This window comes from Leptidea sinapis, chromosome Z (assembly GCF_905404315.1).
Source record: "Leptidea sinapis chromosome Z, ilLepSina1.1, whole genome shotgun sequence".
NCBI classification, from domain to species: domain Eukaryota; kingdom Metazoa; phylum Arthropoda; class Insecta; order Lepidoptera; family Pieridae; genus Leptidea; species Leptidea sinapis.
The window spans coordinates 6,158,427-6,183,101 of record NC_066312.1 but is presented as its reverse complement, the minus strand read 5'-3'; the positions used below and the strand labels follow the sequence as shown (position 1 = coordinate 6,183,101).

The following is a 24,675-nucleotide window of genomic DNA, read 5'->3' as shown; positions in this document are numbered from 1 at the left end:
TATATCCGAGAACAAGAATAAAATATGTATGTCCCGCGCGCTTAGAATGGGACATGTCGCCAATTCAGTAACATGCGTCTTATGGTCACTCAAACTGTGTTAGCTATTTTTTTCTCTGCAACATCCGTTTCAATAGGCCTTGTCTACAACCAAATAACACAGTCGAATGAAAACCAGATAAAAATCTGACGTCTTTTTCACACACACTCTTTTTGTTTTAGTCCATGGATTTCTTGCGCTGTATTCGTTATATTTTTTGGACCCGAGTCTTGATAATTTCGTATAAAATGTACTCCAGTTCTTTTTTGTACCCCTGACAAAGTGTGTAAGATTTCATGAAGTGCGTAAGGATAGTATATGCGTAAAAGCGTAACAAATGAACAAACACATATTCATATTTTTAAAATTAGTTATGATATGGAATTACGGATCATAAATTACTAAATATGTAGTGAAAATCGTTTATTAAACACGGCTTTTAACATTTCAAAGATATTTTTGTCCAGTTTCAATTAATAGTTATACAGCTCTCGAACGGTTACCTCAGTTGGGAGAGCACTGGCACGGAATCGAGCCCCGCATCATTCATGAAATGTTGTTGTCAAATTTTATTTGTGTATTAATCCTAGAAGTGTGGGTTATCACTTTAAAAACATAACAAATTGTAATAGGCTATATATTTTTAAATTGCTTAAAATAGAATCATCGTTAAATACTCTGCAAAATACTGAATTTAAAATTAGGTAACTAAAAATTAAAATTAAATTTTCTCTGGAAATTACAGGAGATCCATTTAAGTTGCAGTCCTCAGATGACAAATTTTAAAAACATATGACTTGACAGATTCATGAAATTGGATGAAAATTTTATTTTAGCATAAATTAAGTTTGTTTAAATGAAAACTCGTAGCATTCGTGCTATAGGCTCGTCAACTTTGCGTAATAATAAAACCCCTTGTTAAAATTATAAGCCCTCAATGATAAATTTAGTTGTTAATAATGATGTACGTATTCCAAATTTTGTCATGCATTTGATACATAAAAACCTTTCAAACTTTATGAATAGAACACCTTTTTATGAGGACAAAATACGTCATATTATGATGTTAGGGCGTGTTCATATAATTCGGCATAATTATTCTTTGCATTTACCTCGATTGAATTTAAAATAATTTTCTTATATTCGATTGAAAATATTTGTAACTTTATTATTATTGTTAACGCTGTGCATATCAACAATTTAGAAATATAAATATAAAATAAAAATAAAATAACTAACTAAATTAAGTAGTAGTAGTATTAATTGTGTATCTAGTTGGTATTTTAATTTAATAAATAAATCATGTAGATGAAAGCTCTCTGAACTCTATGGCTAAACCGATATTATGAGACATACCATAATAGAATTTCAGGTTCCAGTTGAAAACTGATTTCTCTGTTGAAATTGTTGTTTATCTCTATAGCCTCCTTCACTTATATTGCATATAGTATCACTCAGTAAGATGTTAAAATTAGGATCAAATGGGCGGGGCGAACATTAACAACGCGAAAATAAGATCTGCTTTTGAGCAATAGTCGTGACCTCGAGGCTGTCAACTGTCTTCTTACTAGGCTCGGCAGGTCCTCTTATCACTGCAATGAGCTGATGTATGATACAGTACTTTAATTGGACTTTTTTTTTATGTTGCGTTATAAATTCCATGTCAATTTTGTTTTATATGTAGCATTCTTAATTATTCATCTCATCATGAGATCAGAGATCGGCTAATATTAGATCAGCCAGAAGTGGTCCACTGATGGACAAAGGCCGCTTTCAACAAATTATAAGATTATTCATCTAATATTTTGTGATTTTTCTTTCATCATCATCGTCAGCCGGAAGACATCCACTGCTGGACAAAGGCCTCTCCCAAAGAAGAGATCCTCATTCAACGTATTCCAGCGATCTTGACCAGATCGTCGGTCTCCTACGGATCTCCTCAATTCTGATTCGATCAAATTTTTCTTTAAAACATAGTAATTTAAAATACTTTTAATATGTCCTGACATTAGTTTGGAAGAATTCATCATCATTATATAAGGTCTCATATGGTCTTTGTTTACTCCTAGGAATACCAAGTGTTGCCAAATCATTAAATGAAAAGAAACGAATTGATATTATGAAGTCAATATGGATGTGATCTTGGATATAATTAATTTAAATAATTTATAAGAAAACTTATTGAAATTTTGTTATTCGTTACCAGATAGGTACATTTACACCAAAATTCTGTTTATATATATTTCTCCATCGAATATAATTAAAAGAGATAAATATAATCTTTTTAATTCTATTTCATCTCAATATTAAAAGAGACTAATTGATCAAAGAAAAAGAAACCCTTTTAAAATCAGTTCTTGGTCCTGTCTGTCTGTTGGTCTGTTCTAAGAACCTCAAGCTATTTTTTTTCCAATGTACCATAGAATGTGTACTATACCTACATGCAAATTACTAATCTATATATATATAAGAGATTTCCACGTATATCACTCATTACTATATCTCTGGAACCATTAGAGCTAAAGACTTGAAATTTGGTAGGTAGTAGAGGTCAGCTCAGAACGGATTTTCCAAAACTCCATCCGCAAGAGTTTTTTTTTATTATGAACAGACCAACGTCTGATGGGTCAGCTAGTATTGTATTAAAACATTAGTGACGCCTGACAAATTGTATTTAATTGTTATGATGCCAGGTGTATTAAAAATTTCTAGGACAGTAATTTATATTTTTCTTTCAATAATAATTTAATACGAACTATTTCGAGTGTACCTACGTAGGAAATAACAAATGTGATATACCTTTTCTAAAGCTAAGTCCCAATAAAAACGATATCATTATTATAAAAGTATTTATTTTTTACTATACAGTGTGAATACGACCTAAGGACGAATACGTTATGAAACTATTTTCCGTAACGGTAGTCGACTTCCAGCCGCGGCGTGGCTTACAGCTAGCGACACTTGGCTTTCGGTAACTTTCCATTTTAGTCCTTATGCACTTAGAAATACATAAAGTATTGCTTTGTTTGAAAATATTGCACTATTTAAAAAGCAGCTCTATGTACATAACACTGAAATAAAATATATATAGTTTATTTGTTTTAATTTGCAGAGTAATATTATAAATACTACAGGTAAGTGATCACCAAAGCCCATAATGTTAATAGTTAATACGGGTATTAAATAATTCATGTCTTTAATTGACTTTATAACTTATGCGTCTAATAAAAATTAAAGGTTTTCAAATAATGATAAAAGAGTATATCGTTGTGTTTTTATTATAAGGTCACTATTCTGTGTCCTCTCGGGCACTTGTTTATTAACAGTTTATATATTTGTTTCTTTTTTTTTATCATTTTGAACGATTGACTACAGACATTTGTACGCATATGTTCGTACATCTATCTAAATCAAATCAAATTCACTTTATTCATGTAGGTCACGGAAATGACACTTATGAATGTCCGAAACACAGTAATGTTTACACATTACTGCTTCACGGCAGGAATAGGCTCAGTGGTGGTACCCATAATTTAGCCGGCATCCTGTGCAAAGGAGCCTCCCAATGGACTTAGGGAACGTGATCTGTGATTTAGAGTACCTTATCTCTTTTAAGCGCAGTTATTATAAATATTTTCACAGACAGTGACAACAATACGGAAACGCCTTCCAAACTAATATGAATATCAATTCCTGCCATATCGACGATAGATGAAAAAAATATAAATTAAAAAAAAAAAATATTTTGCAAATTGAAAAATGGAATAATTTTATCAAATTAATGTATTTTCATCAGTCCTCGACAAATCTACCAGGTTTGAACTAAATCTGGCCATTTAATGTGGGTCAAAATCGCGCCCAAATGAGTCGGTTACAAACAAACATACATGCAGGTGAAGCTAATAAAAAGCGTGTAAAAAGGAAGAAATCCTCGTGTAAAAAATGCTTTTTAAATTAATTGTATGTTATACATGTACCTATCAATTAAACATCACTGAAAATTCTCGTATTGCAATAGAAAAAAGGGCAGCGTATTCCATAAAAGAATTACGTAAAAATTTGTTAAGTTTCCGGCGAATCCGCAACCTATTGTGCTAGTACTATACATATTCTTTGCTCTTGCTCGATAGTTTATCACGTAAAAATTACAATCACATGGATGAAATTCAAATAATTAAAGATTTTCGAGCCAAGTCATAGGTTTGCTTTTGAAACAACTCACCTTTAAGTTCGCAAAACCCTTGGATGTCGATTTCTTTGGAAGCGTACTTGCGAGCGGACTCTTTAACTGTTAATGACTCTTAAGTCCTAGATTTCGAGATTTACTGTATAATTTATTGCATTTTCCAATTCTTGATTTGCAAGCGAATAATTATTGATGTGATCATAATTACTTATAATCAATTTGACCTTCTTTATAGATCATTAAAACTGTACAATATATTTTTTAATGAAAATAAGGAACGAGACGAGTAGGACGTTCAGCTGATGGTAATTGATACGCTTTGCAATACGCATTACAATGCAGTGCCACTCGCGATTCTTGAAAAATCCAGATTCCGAGCTGCACTACAATTGCGCTTGTCAACTTGATACATAAGATGTTAAGTCTCATTTGCCCAGAAATTTCACTAGCTACGGCGCCCTTCAGACCGAAACACAGTAATGCTTGCACAGTTCTGCTTCACGGCAGAAATAGGCACCGTTGTGGTAACCATAATCTAGCCGACATCCTGTGCAATGGAGCCTCCCACTGGTATAATACAATATAATTGAAGAATAACTCAAAAATATTTCGTTTTAAATGTATTTGGTAAATCAATTATTAATATCAAACAAAGATAGAGTATTAAAATTAACGAGACAATTTCCACTTACAAGCTTGTTGATTTTCGATAGTCTCACAGAGATGCCTTGATATTAAATACCAATACTACTTAGGTTCTAGGTAGCCTGTTGTTCCGGAGGAAACCCTCGCAGGCCAAGTGCTGCCTTAAAAGGTAATATTGTCTTGGAAGTCAACAATAATGCTGACATTTCTATTACTACCAAAAGTACTGGAATAGGCATTCATTGAAAACTTAAAAACAAAAATCTTAAACAAAAAAACTACGTACAAATTATCTATAAAGTGCAATATTTTATTATATTATATCTTTTCCCATAGTGTACAATAAAAACCGCAGAAATCCTTGGATATTATTTTAAATTTCGAAATTGACTTCTATTATAAAATCAACTTACGACTCTAAGTTACAACTGACCACTTAGATAGGTATGTCAAACACGGTACTAGAATGCTACCGGACCACTAGACTAGTATGTATGTACATACACGGTACGATATTTTCCGTATGTACCCCTTCATTTTTGGGTAGTACATTAATACAGATTTGTATGCAAAAGCAAAATTTTAGTCCAGTAACGCAATATCGAGAAATCACCCTTAACAGTTAACACGTTTTGAAGCGGCATCTTTGATTGAACAAAGCTACTCGTACCGACAAAGCAGCCGAAAGTGACTATCAGCAAAACCAACCAATGAACACACAGTTGTACTGTAGATTTGAATAGTAATTATCCCTTTTGTTGTTAAATTGCAAATACTTTTCGGCAGTTATCGTATTTAAAAAAATAAATGGCTTTTATGCCCAATTGAAACAAGTTTGAATAATTCCAGTGATTTTTATTCATTAGTACTACAAATAACTTTGATAAAAATATCAGTTATGGTTTATTTTTTACTTATGACCGGTGGTGTTGTTTAATCATGATTTTAGCAGAGTCTTCCGCTGTTTCAATAGGTGTACAGATTCCAATTTTAAAAAAGAACGGCAATATTATTATATGAGAGAGAACTATTCGTTCCCACACCGATTACAACCTCTTGTAAGATGCATAGTGTCTAGTGATGTCATACCGACTTTTATCGATATATTTATTTATTTCTTATCAGCAGATAATTTGGGTGAAATAATATTGCATCTTTATAAAGTACCAGTAACTGTAAGATCTATAGTAGGTTTTTCATAATTTCTTAATGACTACTCAAAAACAGTCTTGAAGATGATTTTTATTATTATTTTTTCATTGAAACGAAATTTATTTATTGCATCAAATACAGTATACGTTATAGATATTAAGTTTATTATAGTGTATTCTATTTTTTTTGTCAATTAACCATTTAAACAGGAGTCCAGTGAATCGTTTCTGTTTACTACATTCATATCAAACATTATTTAATGTGATACTATGTGCAATGTCATTTGCAAGTTAACAGATTTATGTGTATTATTAAAAATTCAATTGATTAAAACTTGAACCTTAGGTACTTAGGGAACTTGAATGTACAATGTACAATTCGTCTTTGGTACGATGATTAAATTACTCAAAATACATGTGTAAGGTACATTACTACAACAAAAATTATTAATTTACAGTAAAAAAAAGTCTTTTGAATATTATTTTTAATATTAAGTTCAAGGAAACCTTAATATTAGTTTAAGTAATTTATATCGTAAAATTTGTCCAGTGAATAATTTTATCGACATAAACTTCCCAACACTAATAAGAATGCACCTTGACAGCATAAGGGAAATGGTTTTTTTAATCACATCACACTCAACAATATATCATCCCTTTATTTACTCGCTACATATTCGCATTCGGCTTTGTCTGCGCTTACAGATTCTAGAGCAAAAGGGTGATGAATACGCCGGTGCAAAAATTCTATTGATACGACCCACATATGCAATCGCCTAGCATGGGAATATTTTTAATTTATAATGAGACATATGCTACGCTCCAGTAGCTTAGAAGTAGTCTTTATGAAGAAGAGTCCCCTTCTTGCGCTCGTAGGCTTTGTTTGGTAAATAGACAAAAACGATATTCTGTCAAATCAAATCAAATCAATTAGTTCACAGAAATAACTCTTATGAATTGTCAAAGTTATACTTTTACCATCTACCATCACTTAGGAATGGGTTGAGCTTATAAGGGCAGTGGCAAAAAACACTTTGACACATGACACACTCTGTTACATCAACATTTATAGTTTTTTCGTTTTAAAAATTATTTAATTCCAATCTATGTAAAATAATGCAACATAAATACTCAAACGTTAAATATCTAATAATCCACACGAGTAAGTAAAAAGATAAGTTTAAATTAATAAATTAAACCACAAAAGTTATTGGTTATGATAGAGTGATACTTCTTGAAGTAAGCCCCAGTAAGACAGAATTGCTATAGAAGACATCTTGTAAAAATAATATTGACTGAAAAAATACTACATATTATAGTATTTAAGCTGTTTTTTTCTTACTGAAGTTATTAAAATTTCTAGCTTAGAAAGTGCACACAGTCTTTTAACACAAATGTATTTTATTGAGTCATACATATAACTTAGAAATATAAAATGATAAAATCATGACTGCGTTGCAAATGTCTTCCGAAACCTAGACAAATAAATCAGATTACCAATTAAATTATTTAGTACACCTCTCTTGAAGGGCGTGGTTGGAGCATTTCTATTTTTTGGGACCAGCAGGGTATTGCTATTGTGACGGTAATGCAATGCGGATGGTCTTAAGATTAGTTGTAATCGATACAAAGTATTTTTCACCCCCTTTTTTTGTTTGACCTCATAACAGGTTACCATTGTTGGTCAGTCTGCTTTGACCATTGAACAAGTGCATATGTCTGGTGTTTTGAAATCCTACTGAACCTGTATTCAACTATTCAGCAGGTTATATTTCTTGAAATAGGTTATAGTATTATTGTTATTCTAAGATGAGGCTTCCTTGAGAGCGTTAGATTGGTGGACTCTATTTTTAATCATTTCTTTTCCATTTGGTTATTGCATTTATATTAGTATGTTAATAAAAATAATTTCTAGATTTTTTCACGTTTATTCTACAGCTTGAAATATGAATGTTTGAACTTGAACTTTAACCGCAAGGATTGCCTACGAGCTCCTAAGACCATAGCGGTAACTCAGTTAGGTAGATGGTCATGTATTTGAGAGCAAATAATATAATAGTACTGTAAGACAGTGAGTGCCGAATAATAGATGTCTGTCTGGTTTGTAAAGTATCACCATAGAACAGTTAGGATTATTTTATATTATACTAGCTGACCCAGCGAACGTTGTATTGCCGATATTAAAATCGCGATACAAAAGTAACTGTTGATCGTATATGGGTGAAAATTTTATAATGAAACAACATAATCAAAAAAATTAAAAATCAAAAAGAAAAAATTTGGGGTGGACCACCCTTTACATTTAGGGAGATGAAAAATAGATGTTGTCCGATTCTCAGACCTACCCAATATGCGCTCAAAATTTCATGAGAATCGGTCAAGCCCTTTCGATGGAGTTTAACTACAAACACCGCGACATGAGAATTTTATGTAATAGAAAAAAAATCAGGATACAAATGACAACCTACTAAATAGTAGTTATTGTTAAAACAATCAGCGATTTCGATTGTAATATTTTATAGATATTTTGGATATGCGTGAAAAATCTGATAGATAAATTATTTTTAATATTATTAGTATCTTTGATGTATTTGTAGGTAATCCTTTATAGAAGTGTCTTTGGCGCAAAAGGTAGAAGCCGTTGGCTCTGACCACAGTGCCGTAGGTTTGCCTTAACCGCCACCTACTAATGTGTTTTCGGTATTAGATTTTAATGTGTATGTATACTCGATACTTTGTGAGACTGGCTTCGTTCTTAGGACCATACGACTGAAGTAAAATAAAATAATTATTTATAAAATTGTTCAAGAACGAAATGAAATTACGTAATAATCAAAAAATCACCCTTGGCGTGACTGTAGCGTTCGTTCGTAACGCTCTTGTCACGAATTCACCAACTTACTCCCCAAGGCAAGAAATCACTGTTCGCGTAACGCTAGCGTTCGTTCGTAACATTCTCGTCGCGCATTCACCAGCACACTCCCCAAATCAAGAAATCCCCGTTCGCGTAACGTTAGCATTAGTTGGTAACGCTCTGTCACGCATTCACCAGCTTACTCCCTAACTCAAACAATCACCGTTCGCGTAACGCTAGCATTCGTTGGTAACGCTGTGTCACGCATTCACCAGTTTACTCCCTAACTCAAACAATCACGGTTCGCGTAACGCTAGCATTCGTTCGTAACATTCTCGTCACGTATTCACCAGCACACTCCCCAAATCAAGAAATCACCGTTCGCACAATAGCCCTCCTACGGTTTCAGACCTTGACAGTATTATAGTAGTCTTACAGATATTCAATTTGTTTAAATATACCAGTTAATTGTTTCAATTATATTTGTTGCATAAATAATGTGTATCAGATAAGCTAATTAAGAACTTCATTGCGCTTATGCGTGAACATGACGCTTCAATACTGGTATTAAATTGAAGTAAATCCTATAATCATTTGTCCGGCAGTGGACCTCTTCCGGCTGAAGTGAGAATGAGGATGATGATGAAATCATTTAAACATTAAAGGTAAGATAGTTGTCAATCAAAAATTCACAAAACAAACACCACCATCATTGACGACCGATATAGCCGAATGGTTAGTGACCCTGACTATTAAGTATAGAGATCCACGGGGTATTGGGTATACATTTATATGATGAATATGGATGTTTGTTTCCGAGCCATGGATGTGTATATGTATTTACTAGCTGACCCGGCAAACGAAGTTTTGCCATATAAAGTATAATTCACGCGATAGTTTTATAAATAATAGCCTATGTGATATTCGGGTGTGTAAGCTATATTATTGTAAAGTTTCATCAAAATCCATTCAGTAGTTTTTGCGTTAAAGAAGTTCAAACATACATCCAGACATACAAACATTCACATTTATAATATTAATAATAATAGGATGAATGTTTAAGTAAGTATATTGTATTAAATATATCGTTGTCTTGTACCCATAGGCTATGCCTAGTTTGGGGCAAGATAATTTGTGTAAAAGTGAGTCAATATTATAAAAAAAAATAAACAGAAATGCTTATTTGACAACGTGTATAATACATGTATGATACATCAGATAAATGATTACGCTCCGTATAATGATCATATCACAATTTTATTATTAATAGTGTGAAAATTTGATGTTCATTATTCATCAGCACAAAAGGTTATCACGAAAACAATACTAATTTTTAACATTTTTGTGTTAAGCCCCTAAATATGGAACGCTTTTGTTCAAAGGCGTAATAAAATAAGTTTTAACATCTTATCTAATTCGTCAATTGTTTTGCTTAAGGCCTTTGTTTCATTATTATATTCAACGAAACAGAAAGAGTTATAAGAATGTTGAAAGAAGAGATTTTTATAACTACCGCCATTGTTCGCTATTCAATTGACTTTCTTTCTGTTGAATACTTTAAAAGTTGTCTTAGCGAAAATAAGCTTTTTTATTCCAAATCTATTCTTGTAACTACGGAAATTTAAAACGTAATATTTAATTTAGTATTCTCTTACAATTCTGTTTTTGAAAGCTTTTATTTAATTATTTTATATCTCTAGCTGTGCGAATTTGCTTTTGGAATATGTATTTCTTTTTCATTTTATTATTTTTTCATGAAATTAAGGGACGAGACGAGCAAGACGTTCAGCTGATGGAACTTGATACGCCCTCCCCATTACAATGCAGTGCCGCTCAGGATTATTGAAAAACCCAAAAATTCTGAGAGTCATTACAACTGCGCTCGTCACCTTGAGACGTAAGATGTCAAGTATCATTTGCCCAGTAATTTCACTAGCTACGGCGAAACATAGTAATGCTTACACATACACATTACTGCTTTACGGCAGAAATAGGCGCCGTTGTACCCATAATTTGGCGGCATCCGGTGGAAAGGAGCTTCCCACTGGTATATTAAACACATTTTTAATTATTTTATAAGCAGCGTGGCGAGATAATGCGACATTAATTAAACATACGGGTAGGGGCTATCTATCCTTAATCGTTAAAAAATAATTCTATAATTTAAAGTAAATAATTGAAATTTTTCAAATTTTCAAACAAAATAAATATATATTATTTATGAAACAAAATTTTAATCACCTTACATGTTCGCAAAGGACGGCACGAAGTATAGTAGTGTATAGTATATATGTAGTAGGTGTCAGTGCTTACGCTATCGCGGCTACTAGATTTCTTACATGTTGTTCCGAAATAATATTACGGAAAATTGATATACTTAGGTGAATCATATATTTTATTTTTGAATATTTTTTTATGATTACACTTATGTAGTTCCATCCGTGTATTTATTTAATGTCAACTTGTTGCCACCGTAGCCCTACGCTATATATATAATTTATAATATATCTATGTAACGTAAAAGTTTAGTTGAAACAAGTTTATTTGTATTAAAAGAGGATGACACCTTACCATCATCAGCGTATCAACATAAACGACTTCCGAACTTCTGATGGGAATCGTTGAAAATCTACTTGGTTGCATTTGAGTCGCGTAATCTGTATAACCTGCCGCAGCGTATGTCACACATAACATACACTGCGGCAGGTTATACAGAAGACAGAAGAGAACGCCTATGATTCGACCCAGACTTGGGCGGTGCTTCAATCTCTCCAGAGGTGCCACATTGATTACCGATATATCGAAGTGTTGAAGTGTTTGTATAGAAACGCTACGATGTCAGTCCGACTCCAGGATCAGATCTCGAAGCCTATCCAACTGCAGCGGGGAGTCAGTCAAGGCGTTGTCATATCCTCCAAGCTGTTCACCGCTGCGTTGGAAAATGCCTTTAAGCTTCTGGAACGGACTGGGCATCAACATCAACGGTGAATACATCACTCACCTTTGATTCGCAGACGTTATCGTGATCATGGCCATGACCATGGAAGACTTAAGCCATATGCTCGATGGACTCAATACAGTTTCCCAAGGAGTTGGTCTCAAAATGAAGATGGACAAGACGAAAATCATGTCGCACCTACTCCCATAAAAATTGGGAACTGTACTCTCCAAATCCAATCCAGTTAGGCAGGTTCAATTTCGCGAAAGAGGTCACTCGTCTAATCCAACTCGGATGGGCAGCGTTCGGGACGCTCCGTAAAATCTTCTCCTCCCAAATACCACTCTGTCTGAAGACAAAGGTGTTGCCAGTGATTACTTACGGTACGCAGACGTGGTCGCTAACTATGGGCGTTATGAGAAAGCTCATCTTCGCTCAGTGGGCAATGGAGAGGGCTATGCTCGGAGTTTATATGTTTATATTCATTTTTGGAGACAATCTGTATATTGCGCTATATAGCAGGCATCATTCCTGCCGTTCCTAATTTGAAGTCTGACTGCATCTTCTATCACATGTAATACGGGGAGAATACTAATAATACTGAATTTCACTCATAACACGTTCATGGGTGGCACCCACAACCGCCTGATTTCTAAGAATTGTTTCTCAACTACAGTGGGAGGCTCCTCTGCATAAGAAGTCGGCTAGATTATGGGTACCCCAACGGCGCCTACTTCTGCCGTGAAGCAGTAACGTCTAAGCATTACTGTGTTTCGATCTGAAGGGCGCCGTAGCTAGTGAAATTTCTGAGCAAATGAGACTTAACATCTTATGTCTCAAAGTGACGAGCGCAATTGTAGAGTTACTCTGTAGGAAATGCGTTTTATTATGATTTCTTATTCAAAGATTTAAAGAAAAAATTGAGGGGTCGCAGATTTTCGACGGACGAAGAAATGAAGGAGGCTGTGACTGACCATTTTGACGAGCAAAATAAATATTACTATTATAACGGCATGATGTCACTTATTTGCAAATGTTATAAGTGTATTTCACTTGCAGGAGACTATATAGAAAAAAAAAAAAAAAAAACTAGCCATCAAAGTCTTTTCTTTCATAGTTAGGTAGATTACTTATCAGCCTCCCCTCTCTCTCTCTCTCTCTCATTCCCAATTACTTCTACTTGCTTATACTAAGTAACGTTTAAACTTTGTATTAACCTACATATAAAATTTTATGAATGGTTTTCTTGTACATTTATATTTTAGAATGATTTTTAAATGATCTCTACAAATTTTACATGCTATTTTTTGTTTTAATTTTTCTTTTTTATTATTAAAAATATCATACACACAAAACTGATATTCTTCTCATTTTACAGACGGTTTAAATTGTTGAAATAAGCTAATCATTAACTAGCGTCCAACCGATAGTTCTACATAAATTTAAATTAATCGTACCACAATAGCAATAAACACATAAACTGAACATAAGAATTATAATATTAATAATATTGACACACTTTTTACACAAAGTTAAGCATATATAGCCTGTGTTATGGGTTACAAGACAATGATATATTTAATACAATATACTTACTTAAACATACATATATTCATATAAACATACATAAATACATTTAAACATCCATGACTCGGAAACAAACATCTATATTCATCATATAAATGCTTGCACCTACCGGGATTCGAACCCGGGACCTCTAGCTTAGTAGGTAGGATCGCTAGCCACTCGGCTATACAGGTTGTCAAATGATGTTTACATAATTTAAAGAAATTAATTACACAGTAATATTTTACAAAGGACACCATACATGGTAAGCACGAACTAATGGCGATTTAGTATAAAAGGTTATCTTCTCAACATTTAAGTTGGATTCGGTTAAAATTTCCATGACAGCTGATTTAGAAAAGTAATATTATACTTTCATAATTTTCACGAATAAAAATATTAGAACTCGAACCAAATAATATTGAATTAGAAATAGTTGCCATTGCGTGATCCAAAACTATCAAAATCCGATAATTAATTACTCCAATTTATAGACTTTAAGAGATGGTTATGAATTTGAACAATAATACTAAGTTACAGTGGAGTTGTGCTTATATAACATAATATCATATTGTAAAAGTGGTTGGTAATGAGTGTCTGTGTATTTAATATTTAACCGCCAGTTGCAGAGAGCATATTTAAAGTTAAATATATATTATATCACTAGCTATTTTTGACTGTCAAAATGAAAAAGAAATCGACGGTATTATATTTATGAAACATTAACTTTAAGGCTGGGGACCAAGCCAACAGCCTTGAGGAATCGAGCGGGGCTAGGTTACCTCTGTCTCTGTTTTAATTCAGAATTAGAAGCATTTTTAATTAATTACAAACGTAATACAATTTTCTCTACAAAACTATCACATGTTAAATAGTATTTGGTGTATAATTAATAAATTTTCGTACATTTTTTATCTAGATTGAATGATTAGCATGGCTCCAACTGTAATAGTTAGGGGTATTTTGTTGATTTTATTTCGCACTGTCTATAAAAAATAGAAATGTAATGAAAAAATAAATTTTCTTCTCATATTTTATTATAAAAATATAAGCTATATATATAAACCTTCATGAAATGGTTCCAACTATGCGCTATTTTGGGGTTTTTTTTTGGTACCAGTCGTTATTCATGTAGGTTTATATTAAACACTATACCTACAATCACGGCATAAATACAAAAGCCAATCAGAGTATTAATAAAATAGTATTCTATAACATGGATAGTGATATATACGCAATAAACCATCGTAAAAATGTGAAGCTTCGGAGGAAGTTATTCGATGTGCAACGTGCATTTGGCGCCTAGCAAGATACTTAGTTTTTTTTTTCAAATATTATTAAACCGAAATTCCTCGAATGAAAATTCATGCAAGTTCGAGCTTTATTATTGAGATGTAATGTTTCAAATTTGCTTATTCCGAGTGCAGCTTGATAAATCTACGTTAATCGTTTACATTTCCTGTTGTGTGATAATTTAAACTCTACTGGTATGGCTTAAGGTTCAGTATTCATGTGGATTGGTTAATGTCCTGATTCCAGGATAATAATAATGCATTTTTTGTTATCCAAGATGTCGGTGTGCGATGCACCAAGAAATGTGTCTGTGTGTTCATCTAGTCGAAGCAGCTGTGCCTATTATACTATTATTTTGTGTGTGTTGTATACTAAACTCCAACAATTTTAGTAGTTTTATATGATAATTCCACCTTCTTTAATACTATATTCCAAAAAATATATTTTTAATTGCTTGCGTGGTTTTGATTATAGTTTACAAATTTATTTATAATGGGTATATTTTTTTCTTTTATTAGTTAAAATAAATCGATCAAAATAAACTTAATTATTATATTTATTGTGTAATGTATATATACTATTGTGTAATATTTGATAACAAGTTAATAGGCGTATTGTATATAGCTTTTCATTTATGTTAATTACATTGTCAGAGTTATGTGTAAGAATTATCCTGTTTTGGTTTGAAGAGCGCCGTAGATAGTAAAATAACTAGGCTATTGAGAGTTAACACCTTATGTTTTAAAGTGACGTGCTCAATTGTGATGCAAATTTTGAGTTTTTCAATAATCCGGAGTAGAACTGCATTAAAATTAGCAAGTCTCGTCACTGTCTCTCATAATTTTTTAATTCTCAATTCTAATCCTAATTCAATTTGATTGATGGGTCGTATTTTTATGCATTTAACATATTTCTGAGATAATTATTAACTATGATCACGAGAAACAGTCACTAGAACCCTGTTTCGTGATTGTGTGCTTTTAAAATTCAATTTCCACTTGATATTATTTCCAAAATAGACTGAATCTCAGCTTCAAATTATACACAAGTTTGCGTGTTCAGTTGACATTTGACTATCTCCAAAATTTGGTTGATCGCGGCTTACAATACGTTCCTAAATGTGTTTTTATTCTGTCTCAGTAATTATGTAAAGTAAACAGCAAAATTGCCTGGTCACGATTTATTTGTCACTATCAACTTTTGGACAAAATAAATATTAGATCTAGCAGTGTCAGTCAGTGAAATGATACCAAGGAGACCGATTATATGATAAGTTAATTATGTCTCATTTCTTGTTAATATTTTTATAACAGACAAAGGGGCAATATTGTTTTTATCACCGTGTGTTATTATATAAATTGTTTCGTGCCATGAAAAGTGGGTGCTAAAAACAATTTCACGATGTTTATTTCTATTTATTTTGTATCACTGAGCAACAATACAACAGGATGCTTAGAAATTTGAGGTAATATTGTATTTTGCCACTGATTTAATGTTTTTCTTCTTCTGAACTAATGGAAAGATTCACATACTTAATAACATTTGGTTACTTTTTGTTCTAGAGATTGCTTGAAGAAAATTTTTAAGAATATTCACAACATGTTCTGAAACGGTCATAAAAACACTCAAACACAATTTATTTTTGCTGATGCCTTCTTTCCCTTTTCACATAAATGATGCGTTGTGAGTCCTTAACAAGATATACCTACACAAAACCATATCTGATTCGGGATGATGATCACTTTGCATTTTTCCGACCACTTGTGCAAGCTGCACTTTGAAGCTATGAGAATTAACTTTGTCATATTGGTTGTTGTTTTACTCTTCAATTCTGTCAATATTTTCATCCTTGAAAAGGTTATTTCTGTACTTTACACCCGCGTGTCGGACAGCAAGATTTTTGTTCAAGCGCCTCTCTTTTACAGTAGAGATTCATTTAGAACAAGTCCTGTACGTTTTCGATGATACGCGAAAGAGTTTTGACCCACTTTAAACGGCCAGATTTCGTTCAAACTTCGTAGATTTGTCAAGGACCGATGACAATACAGAAATGTTAAAAAATTATTCCATTTTTCAATTTGCAAAAAAAAAGGTTTTTTGTCATTTATATAATTTTCATCTATCGCCAATAAGGCAGCAATTGATGTTAATTTTAAAATTCAACCAGTATCTTTCAATGATTTATCTAATATTAGGAAATTTTCGAATACCATAGTGAATTTTGTGCTTTTTAGCGTGTTTTTTTAGTTTTTTTTTAAATATTATATTATATTACTACAGATAATATAAGAAGTTTGTTCTAAAACAGTCTTTGTTTATGATGGTCATAATGTGCGGTTTTTGTACGCATCATGGAGGGTCTATGGTATTTGAGTATATTATAAAATATATGGAAGAGTGGGAAATGATAGGCGATTCTAACATTTATAAAAAACGGATTTCAAAATAAAAATAGCAGTTTTTAAATTACATCAATTAAAAATAATTCAAAGAAAATTAAGTACCTAATACTAATAATGCACATTAAGATTCAAAACGATTCAGTCGCCGTATATTCAGACAGTGAAACATTTTTTGCATCGTTGCCGAAGCTATTCCCAAGAACATGTGGACCGCTATGCTAGATCAAATACACCATCCTGCTGCTATTGTACTATTATCAATGCTTTAGAAAAAAAATCCTTTATCTGTCTCTCTCTTTCTAATTCACACCGTCGGTATGAGAAAGAGATGAAAATTACAACAATGTATTTCTAAACAATAGTTTTGCACGGGCAGTTAAGTAATTAGTAATTAAGCACGTAGGTACCAATTTCAACTTATACTTTGTTCACTTTATGGATCTACACTTTGGTCTCTTGACTTTTGACACAAATCGTCACCTTTTTGCATTAAATAGTGATTTTCATTATAATAATATATATACTAGAAATAATTACTTGTAACTAATTTTAGTAGGTTTATTTATTAAAAAAGACCGCAAAAATAGAATGCTGGGAGAATTTCTTGCGTCGCTTTTTCCCTCTCAGGGCGCCATTTGTTTCCAAAGAGGTGGTTGCGTTAGAAATGACATCAAAAACAATTCTAAAGGAATCAATTTTGAGAAAATAAAATTGTAATTATTTTCAAAAGGTATTAATAATTACCTACCACTGGAGTAAGTCAGTTAATGAGTTTTTTGTGGGGCGTCCCCAGAACGTATTAAACGCAATTAATGAATGAAATTCAAAAGAATGGTTAAAAGACACTACAATTTTATTAGACTTAATTGTTATTTCTTTATGTATCTACTTTGTAAGTTGTAGTTGTTTGCTTTTCCTAATGAAAAAAAAAAACAAACGTTCATCTGGCAGTGGTTGGGAATGGAGCGACCGCCGTGAGGCTATTTAATTTATAAATTTGATTGCATCTTACGCCCGTTCTTCCTAGGTATGGGGGCATTAATTTCCAAACGGGTAATAAGTTTTGACTTACAATAGGTGATATCATATTCTATTTTTAGTAAAAATGTTTGAAATTGAAGTAACTTTTTCAATGCTTATATTTCGCTTTGAGGAAATTATAATGAAGAAGCGGGTTATATGCCTCCAAAGTCAAAATTGGGTTGTTAATTAAACATTTATTACTTGACATAAATTATATTTTTGATTTAATATCAATGTTATTTATTTTCAGTAACAATGAAGTGTGGAAAGGTAAGCCTTCAAGAGCGGTCGCGAGCCAGGATCAAGACTGCAATACCAAATGAGAAACCGCGGCGCTACTGTGAAAAGCGGTTAATAAACCCGGAACATGAAGAGGATCCTCGCTGGTTGATAGGGTTACAAAGGTCATTGTAATTCTAATATTGCAAAACAAAATGCTTTTAGAGGTATCGTGATATTAATCCACAAGCTTATATCTAGAAAACATAAACAAAATATTGTTTAAATAAAATTTACTCAATTAAAGAACTTAAATTATGTTTCTTTTAAAGAAATAAAACGGCTTCTTATATTTCTCGCAGGTATTATTGTAATGAAAACGAACCCATATTAAACGAGTCACACAATAGCGGTCGAGTTCAACAAGAAAACTTGGACTTATTTCTCTCCGTACAAAACTTACAATTTCAAGGCGAAGCTCAGCAAAGTAAAAGACCACGGACCAGTTTTAAATACAAAACTTTGTTGAACAAGCAAAAACATAGAATGTTCGTGAAGGAGCTCATTGAAGAAGTTCATAATGAGCCTGGGCGAACCTCTGAATTAACTTATTATTTTGATGATTACGCAAAATACTTGGACCGTTCAGGGAATTCGTCGGAAAAATCAAGCTTAATTAATGTAACGAATGAAAGTAAGACGAATAAGGCTATACAAACACAATTTCGAGGCAGCGATACGAACGTGCAATTAAAAAAAGTTAAAAAGACACGCAAAAGAGATACTGTTCCACGTACTAAAAAAAACGATGAAATTAACGATAAAAATTTAGAGAAAGCCCAAATATCGTTTCATAAGCATGGCAAAACTAAAATTCTTACTATTTCGAGGAATGAAAGCCCTTCTACTTTGCAAGTTATAAGGGTTGATGTTGTCTGCTATCAAAGCGGTAGTTCTATGTCTCTTTACGAAGACAATAAACCCGTTAAAGAATCAAACGATCACAACAATAATTATAGAATAGATTTAAAGCACAAACACCTGGCAAATAAATACCTTTTGACAAGCTCAGTGAAAACTTTAGACGAAAATACTCGCGGAGCCAAGGTAACACTGCTTTGTAAGACATTTAAGCTTGCGGAAAGATCTCGTATAGCGTCTGAAAGAAAAACTAAATTTCTCAAAGAAAATGTTAACATCACAATAAAACATAAATGAAAATGTGATTTTCGTACTTTTAAATTTAACAATAAATACAATTTAATGTTATTATTGAATACTCCGAGTAATTGATGTACGTAATGTGAAACAATTTAGCGAATCTATTATTTTATTAGGTTACCAGTGAAACAACATTTTATTTTTCTAGAAAATTATGCCTTTATCACAAGAATAGTTAAAATGAAATGATGTGTATTAAAATTACCTGCAAGCGAAATTTGGCGCCCTTCTGGCGCCGCCATTGCTTTTAACCTAAGCATCCCAAAGTTATTTCTTACATAAATAGCTAAATAGTGTGAGATAATATGTTTCTACCATTATATTAATTATTCGTTGGTAACTGAATTCATGAACATTAATAGTGGTTATTTCTAAACATATTTACAATTTTCCTACTCTAGAAATTCTGTTAGATTCTAAAGTAAACTCTCCACGATCATAACAGAATTGCCTGACAAAATATTCGAGAAATATGTAAAAACTATTTTAATGGCAAGGGGTTGTTATAATATTAAAGAGGATGATGAAATTTGTAGTACAGTTCTTTGCATAACACAAGTCTCTGCGACCCCGTAGCATTCACTACTAACGTATTTTTAATTACTTACGTAATTTATTTTATGACGCATTTGCGCACTTGTTTTTGTAAACATTTTATGACTATTTACAAATGCTTGTATACACGGGGAAGAGTGCTGGCCTGGGACGTGACTTGCGTCGACACTCTGGTTCCTTCCCAAGTCCAAGTTACGTCAGTTGGTGCTGGGGCTGCTGCTTCGACTGCCGACGACACAGATATGTCGGTCTCAGTGAGTCTTACATATTTGTGCCGTTAGACGAGACACTTGGCCCGTGGGGTCCAGAGCCTAGGAGATAGTACAAAGTACTATCTTCCCGCTATAATAGGGCTATTGTCTACCCAAGCGCTGGCGCGTGGAAATGCTGCCAGTATTCTTGGTACGCTTTCACGTAGTTGATAGCTTTAATCTTATGTTATCATAGTATTGTAAATATAGTTATAAGATTTGTTTTTTTCAATAAATAAATATACCTTTATAGCAATTATATTGATTAAATAGAACAATCCTTATTCTGATTCATATAAATCTGATACATCATTCAGCATTGTTTGTTATTATTGAAGCCAGTTAATCAATTATTTTAGTGCGTTAATATCGCTTTAATATCGATAAAAATTATATTATTCTGAAGAACTAAAGTGCCCATTTATCCATAAATAATCACACTCTATAGTCAATGAATTTCGTTAAAAAGAGGATGAAACCTTTACACAGCCCTTGCATTATTAATAATTAAATTTATAGGTCTATAGAAACTTTACGTTTTAAAAATATAAATATTATACTGACTTTGAACATATAACTTCATTACACTACGTCCCTCAAGCCGTAAAGAAACATAGTCGAGCAAAAGACGGTTGGAGAAAACCGAGTTCTCAATACGAATTGAGTCTTGACTAAGCCGTTTGAAGAAACATTAAACCAATTTTTACCAGTCATCGAATAGACTTAGATGTTGGTAGATAGCAGCTCCATAAGTACTTCCAATACAATTATTTATATTTTCTTCAAACTAGATAGATGGTGGAGAATTAATAATTTGTTTACTAATAAGCTCATCAAGTCGTCAATAAATACCTTGACACAGGTATATATATAGGTACAGGATATAGTTTTTGATAATTGATATGGTAATAGTAGCATAGTAAATAGCACAAAGTTTCACTCAGATTTTATTAAATACTCCTTGGATAATGTTAAGTTTCATTTAGGTTTGGGAACCAATGACATTGTACGGGTATTCTTAAAAAAACGGACGTAAACGTTTCAAGAAAGCCACCCCGTGATTTAGTGCGACGATGCGCAATCTATTTTTTTAAGTACCATTTAATCTTTTAACAGAAAGTAAAAAAAAAGCGTCTATAAAAACTACGAGTAATCGATCTTTCAATTTTAAAATTATGCGTCGATACGATTTTATGTAATAAAAAATTATAGGTTTTTTTAAAAGTTGAAATTCGTTTCTCGTTATCATCGCTGAATGGTGATGATGATAGGTAAAATTATAAAGAAATTTTTATATTTGTGTTCACGAGGAATGGTTTTTTAAGGTGATGGTAACAATTCCATTTTTATCAATCATTGGTTTAAAAATTGATCTCTCTCATCGTTAAGGCAGCGTTCATAACAAACGAATTCTTTTAAACGGTCCCTCTTCGACTTTTGCAAATTCTACTACCACTGAAAAGACCTTTCATTATTCGGGCTATTATATAACACCCACAAATAATGTGGCTTTCTATAATTGATAACAGAATCAAAATTGGTTCCGTAGATCCAGACATTACATGACATCTATACAATATATAAATAAAATTGGAGTGTCTGTTTGTAATATTGAAATAACCGATTTTACTACATGTATATGAATATATATATGGTTCATAAACTAAAATAACATTTTTAGAATTATTGTCTATCTGTTTATTCCGGCTAAATTATGAAATGGCTGAACCGATTTTGAGGATAGATTTATTGGCTGGTTGCTGATGTAATAAGGAGTAACTTAGGCTACGCTTATTTTAGAAAAATCTTTTATTTTAGAAACATAACGTAATGTTGCAATATCCAAGAAACGGTTTTATTCAAAAAATAATTTATATGGCAAAACAACCTTTGCTGGGTCATCTAGTAATAATAATAATAATATTGACACATTTACACAAATATATTAGTTATAATATTAGTATAGATGTAGATATGTATAGACTATATTGAAAATGAAAAATCCAAATTTTGTAAGTTTTCTGGAGATATTCCGCTAAGATTAAGTCTTTAATCGATTTGAGAGACTCGCCAGAATTTGGCGTGTCAACATCCCCTGAAGATGCCTCGTGTAGAGGCGAAACTCGTGTCCAATCGATTAAAGACAAACCTTAGGGGAATATACACTCAACAAAATACCTAACATTTGGATAATACTCGTAATGGCTTTTCGCTAAATAACGCCTTATTCAATAAATTTTCTGAAAATGAGATATTTTCTTTTAGTTGAGCTTGAGCATGAGTATGTGACTCGTATCAACAGATCTCAGGCACGACTAGAAATGATTAACGATGGTTGCGGAAACGAAAGCGAATATTAATTTGTAGTTGAGGTCACCAGTGCCCTGGCAAATGTGACATAGCCGCTGCTAAAGGATTGGTACGACATGAACCACCCCACCCCTCAGGGTGTATGTGCCGAATTTATAGGTGTGAGAGATGGAACTTCAGGGTAGCTAAAGGGTGAGGTGGACTTCAAACCCCCTTCACTTGGGGGGGTTTGGACCCCCTAATTCGCCCTAGTCCAGCACCCCCGCCCAAGGCTCCCGTTCCTGTCCATGCGATAAGAGGAAAGAGAAGCTAACGTCAAATAGACATTTTACGCATAATTTAGAATAGTAAATGGATTTGATCACCTCCACCCACGCTCCGTGAGTAACGTGATTTTGTTTAGTTGGATTCCGAATTGAATTAATTAAAACTATTTTTGGTCCACTTTCATTGTGAACGATTCGAATTTACATTCCAAACAAAGTATTTGTTGGGAAACTTTAATTTCATTTAGTACTAATTTGTAATTCTGTCGTACTAACTAACTACTATTCATAAATGTTTTAATCTAAGGCACAGATCTATAGAGCGTACTTCGACATTGCTCAGACTTTACTTAAGTAAATCTTAGCCGAGTGTAAGCTTAGCATGATTTTTATAGGCATTACACATCTGAAATTATGCTGAATTTAAGCTAAGACAGTCCATGGCAAATTGCAAATTCGTGTTTTATCACACTCGGCTAAGTTTTATGTAAGTATAGTCTATAGCTCTAAAGATATCTCAGCGTTAGTATTTATCACTCCTGTGCTATGCTGTCAGTTAAAGAAATCATTTGTTAAAGTTTTATTTAATGTAATGGGCGCAATAAGCCAATTCCATCAAGGAAGTCCCAGTTCGTATATTAACTGCTAACATAAGGAACAGCTTCAACACGAAGACAGTTAAAAGTGAAAATAAATATACAATTTTGATAATTATGACTTACTCAAATACTTTGTCTGAAACTTGGTGAAATCTTAAAAGAAGTGAGTGTTTTAATGCCTAATTATCAACAGTTAGATACAAGACTTTATCTACACCCATAATACGAATCCTCTATAAATTCTTTTTCTGAAACAGATAGCTTACTGCTAACATTAAAAAAGCCAGTCCTAGTAACCATAACATCATCCAAACGAGTGTTGTAATGTTGTACTCAATTTCATTACAACACTCGTTTGGATGATGTAATGGTTATTAGAACATTGGGTGTTTAATGTTGGCAATAAGCTAACTGTTTTAGAATCTTTAAAAGAGGATTTAAAGCATGCGTGTAGATAAAATTATATAACAAATTACCTCTGTACTTGAAAATACAGAAAAAGAAAATGTTTATCCCACGAATCACGACTCTTTAAATAATTACCTAAATTAGTGTTCAGTTAATGCATGCTTTTTCATATTAGATGGATTTCTCTATCCATCTAATATGAAAAAATTATAAAATTATATAATATGATCTCGACATACCCTATTCAAAAGCAAAATATTTAATTTCATTTATTTAAACAAATGTACAAGTTTGTAAACAAATCTCAATCATAATTATTTTTGCAAGGTTTCAGCATTATTAATTTTTCTTTTTATTTATTTTTTTCTTTATGAGGATCTATCTATGTTGTGTGGAGAAACAGCTGAATTGGCTTAAGGCTAAAAATAATCTAGTTTTTTTTTAAAAACTTCAAAAATGTATTCTTTAAGATAATATGGTATGTAAATGTAAAATATTCCCTACAATGATAAAATATTCCCTACGATGAATTAGTTAGTGTTAAGTGCATTCCCGAACCGTTATAGCTTAGGGACGTTCTAGACATACTCCAAATTCAAATATTTTTATTCAAAATAGGATGTACAATCACCTATTGAACGTCAAAATTACCATTCATTCGAAATAGTATGTCTCAGACCTGAGAGAACGAAATTAGAACTAACAATATATTATGTAATACAGTATGTATGTACAATAAAATTTATAAA

General features: G+C 32.5%; 1 protein-coding gene across 2 annotated transcripts; it reads left to right on the top strand.

Moving 5' to 3' along the window:
• Positions 1 to 2,978: 2,978 nt before the first annotated feature.
• LOC126978663 (uncharacterized) lies at positions 2,979 to 20,433 on the top strand. Of its 2 annotated transcripts, none has more exons than XM_050827658.1 (3): positions 2,979 to 3,010; positions 18,348 to 18,501; positions 18,679 to 20,433. In XM_050827658.1, the coding sequence occupies exons 2-3, from the start codon at positions 18,353 to 18,355 to the stop codon at positions 19,532 to 19,534; spliced, it is 1,005 nt and encodes a 334-aa protein (XP_050683615.1). In that variant the 5' UTR covers positions 2,979 to 3,010; positions 18,348 to 18,352; the 3' UTR covers positions 19,535 to 20,433. The 2 variants fall into 2 exon arrangements, with proteins under 2 accessions (XP_050683615.1, XP_050683614.1); XM_050827657.1 differs by lacking the exon at positions 2,979 to 3,010 and adding an exon at positions 15,063 to 15,168.
• The last annotated feature ends 4,242 nt before the right edge of the window (positions 20,434 to 24,675 follow it).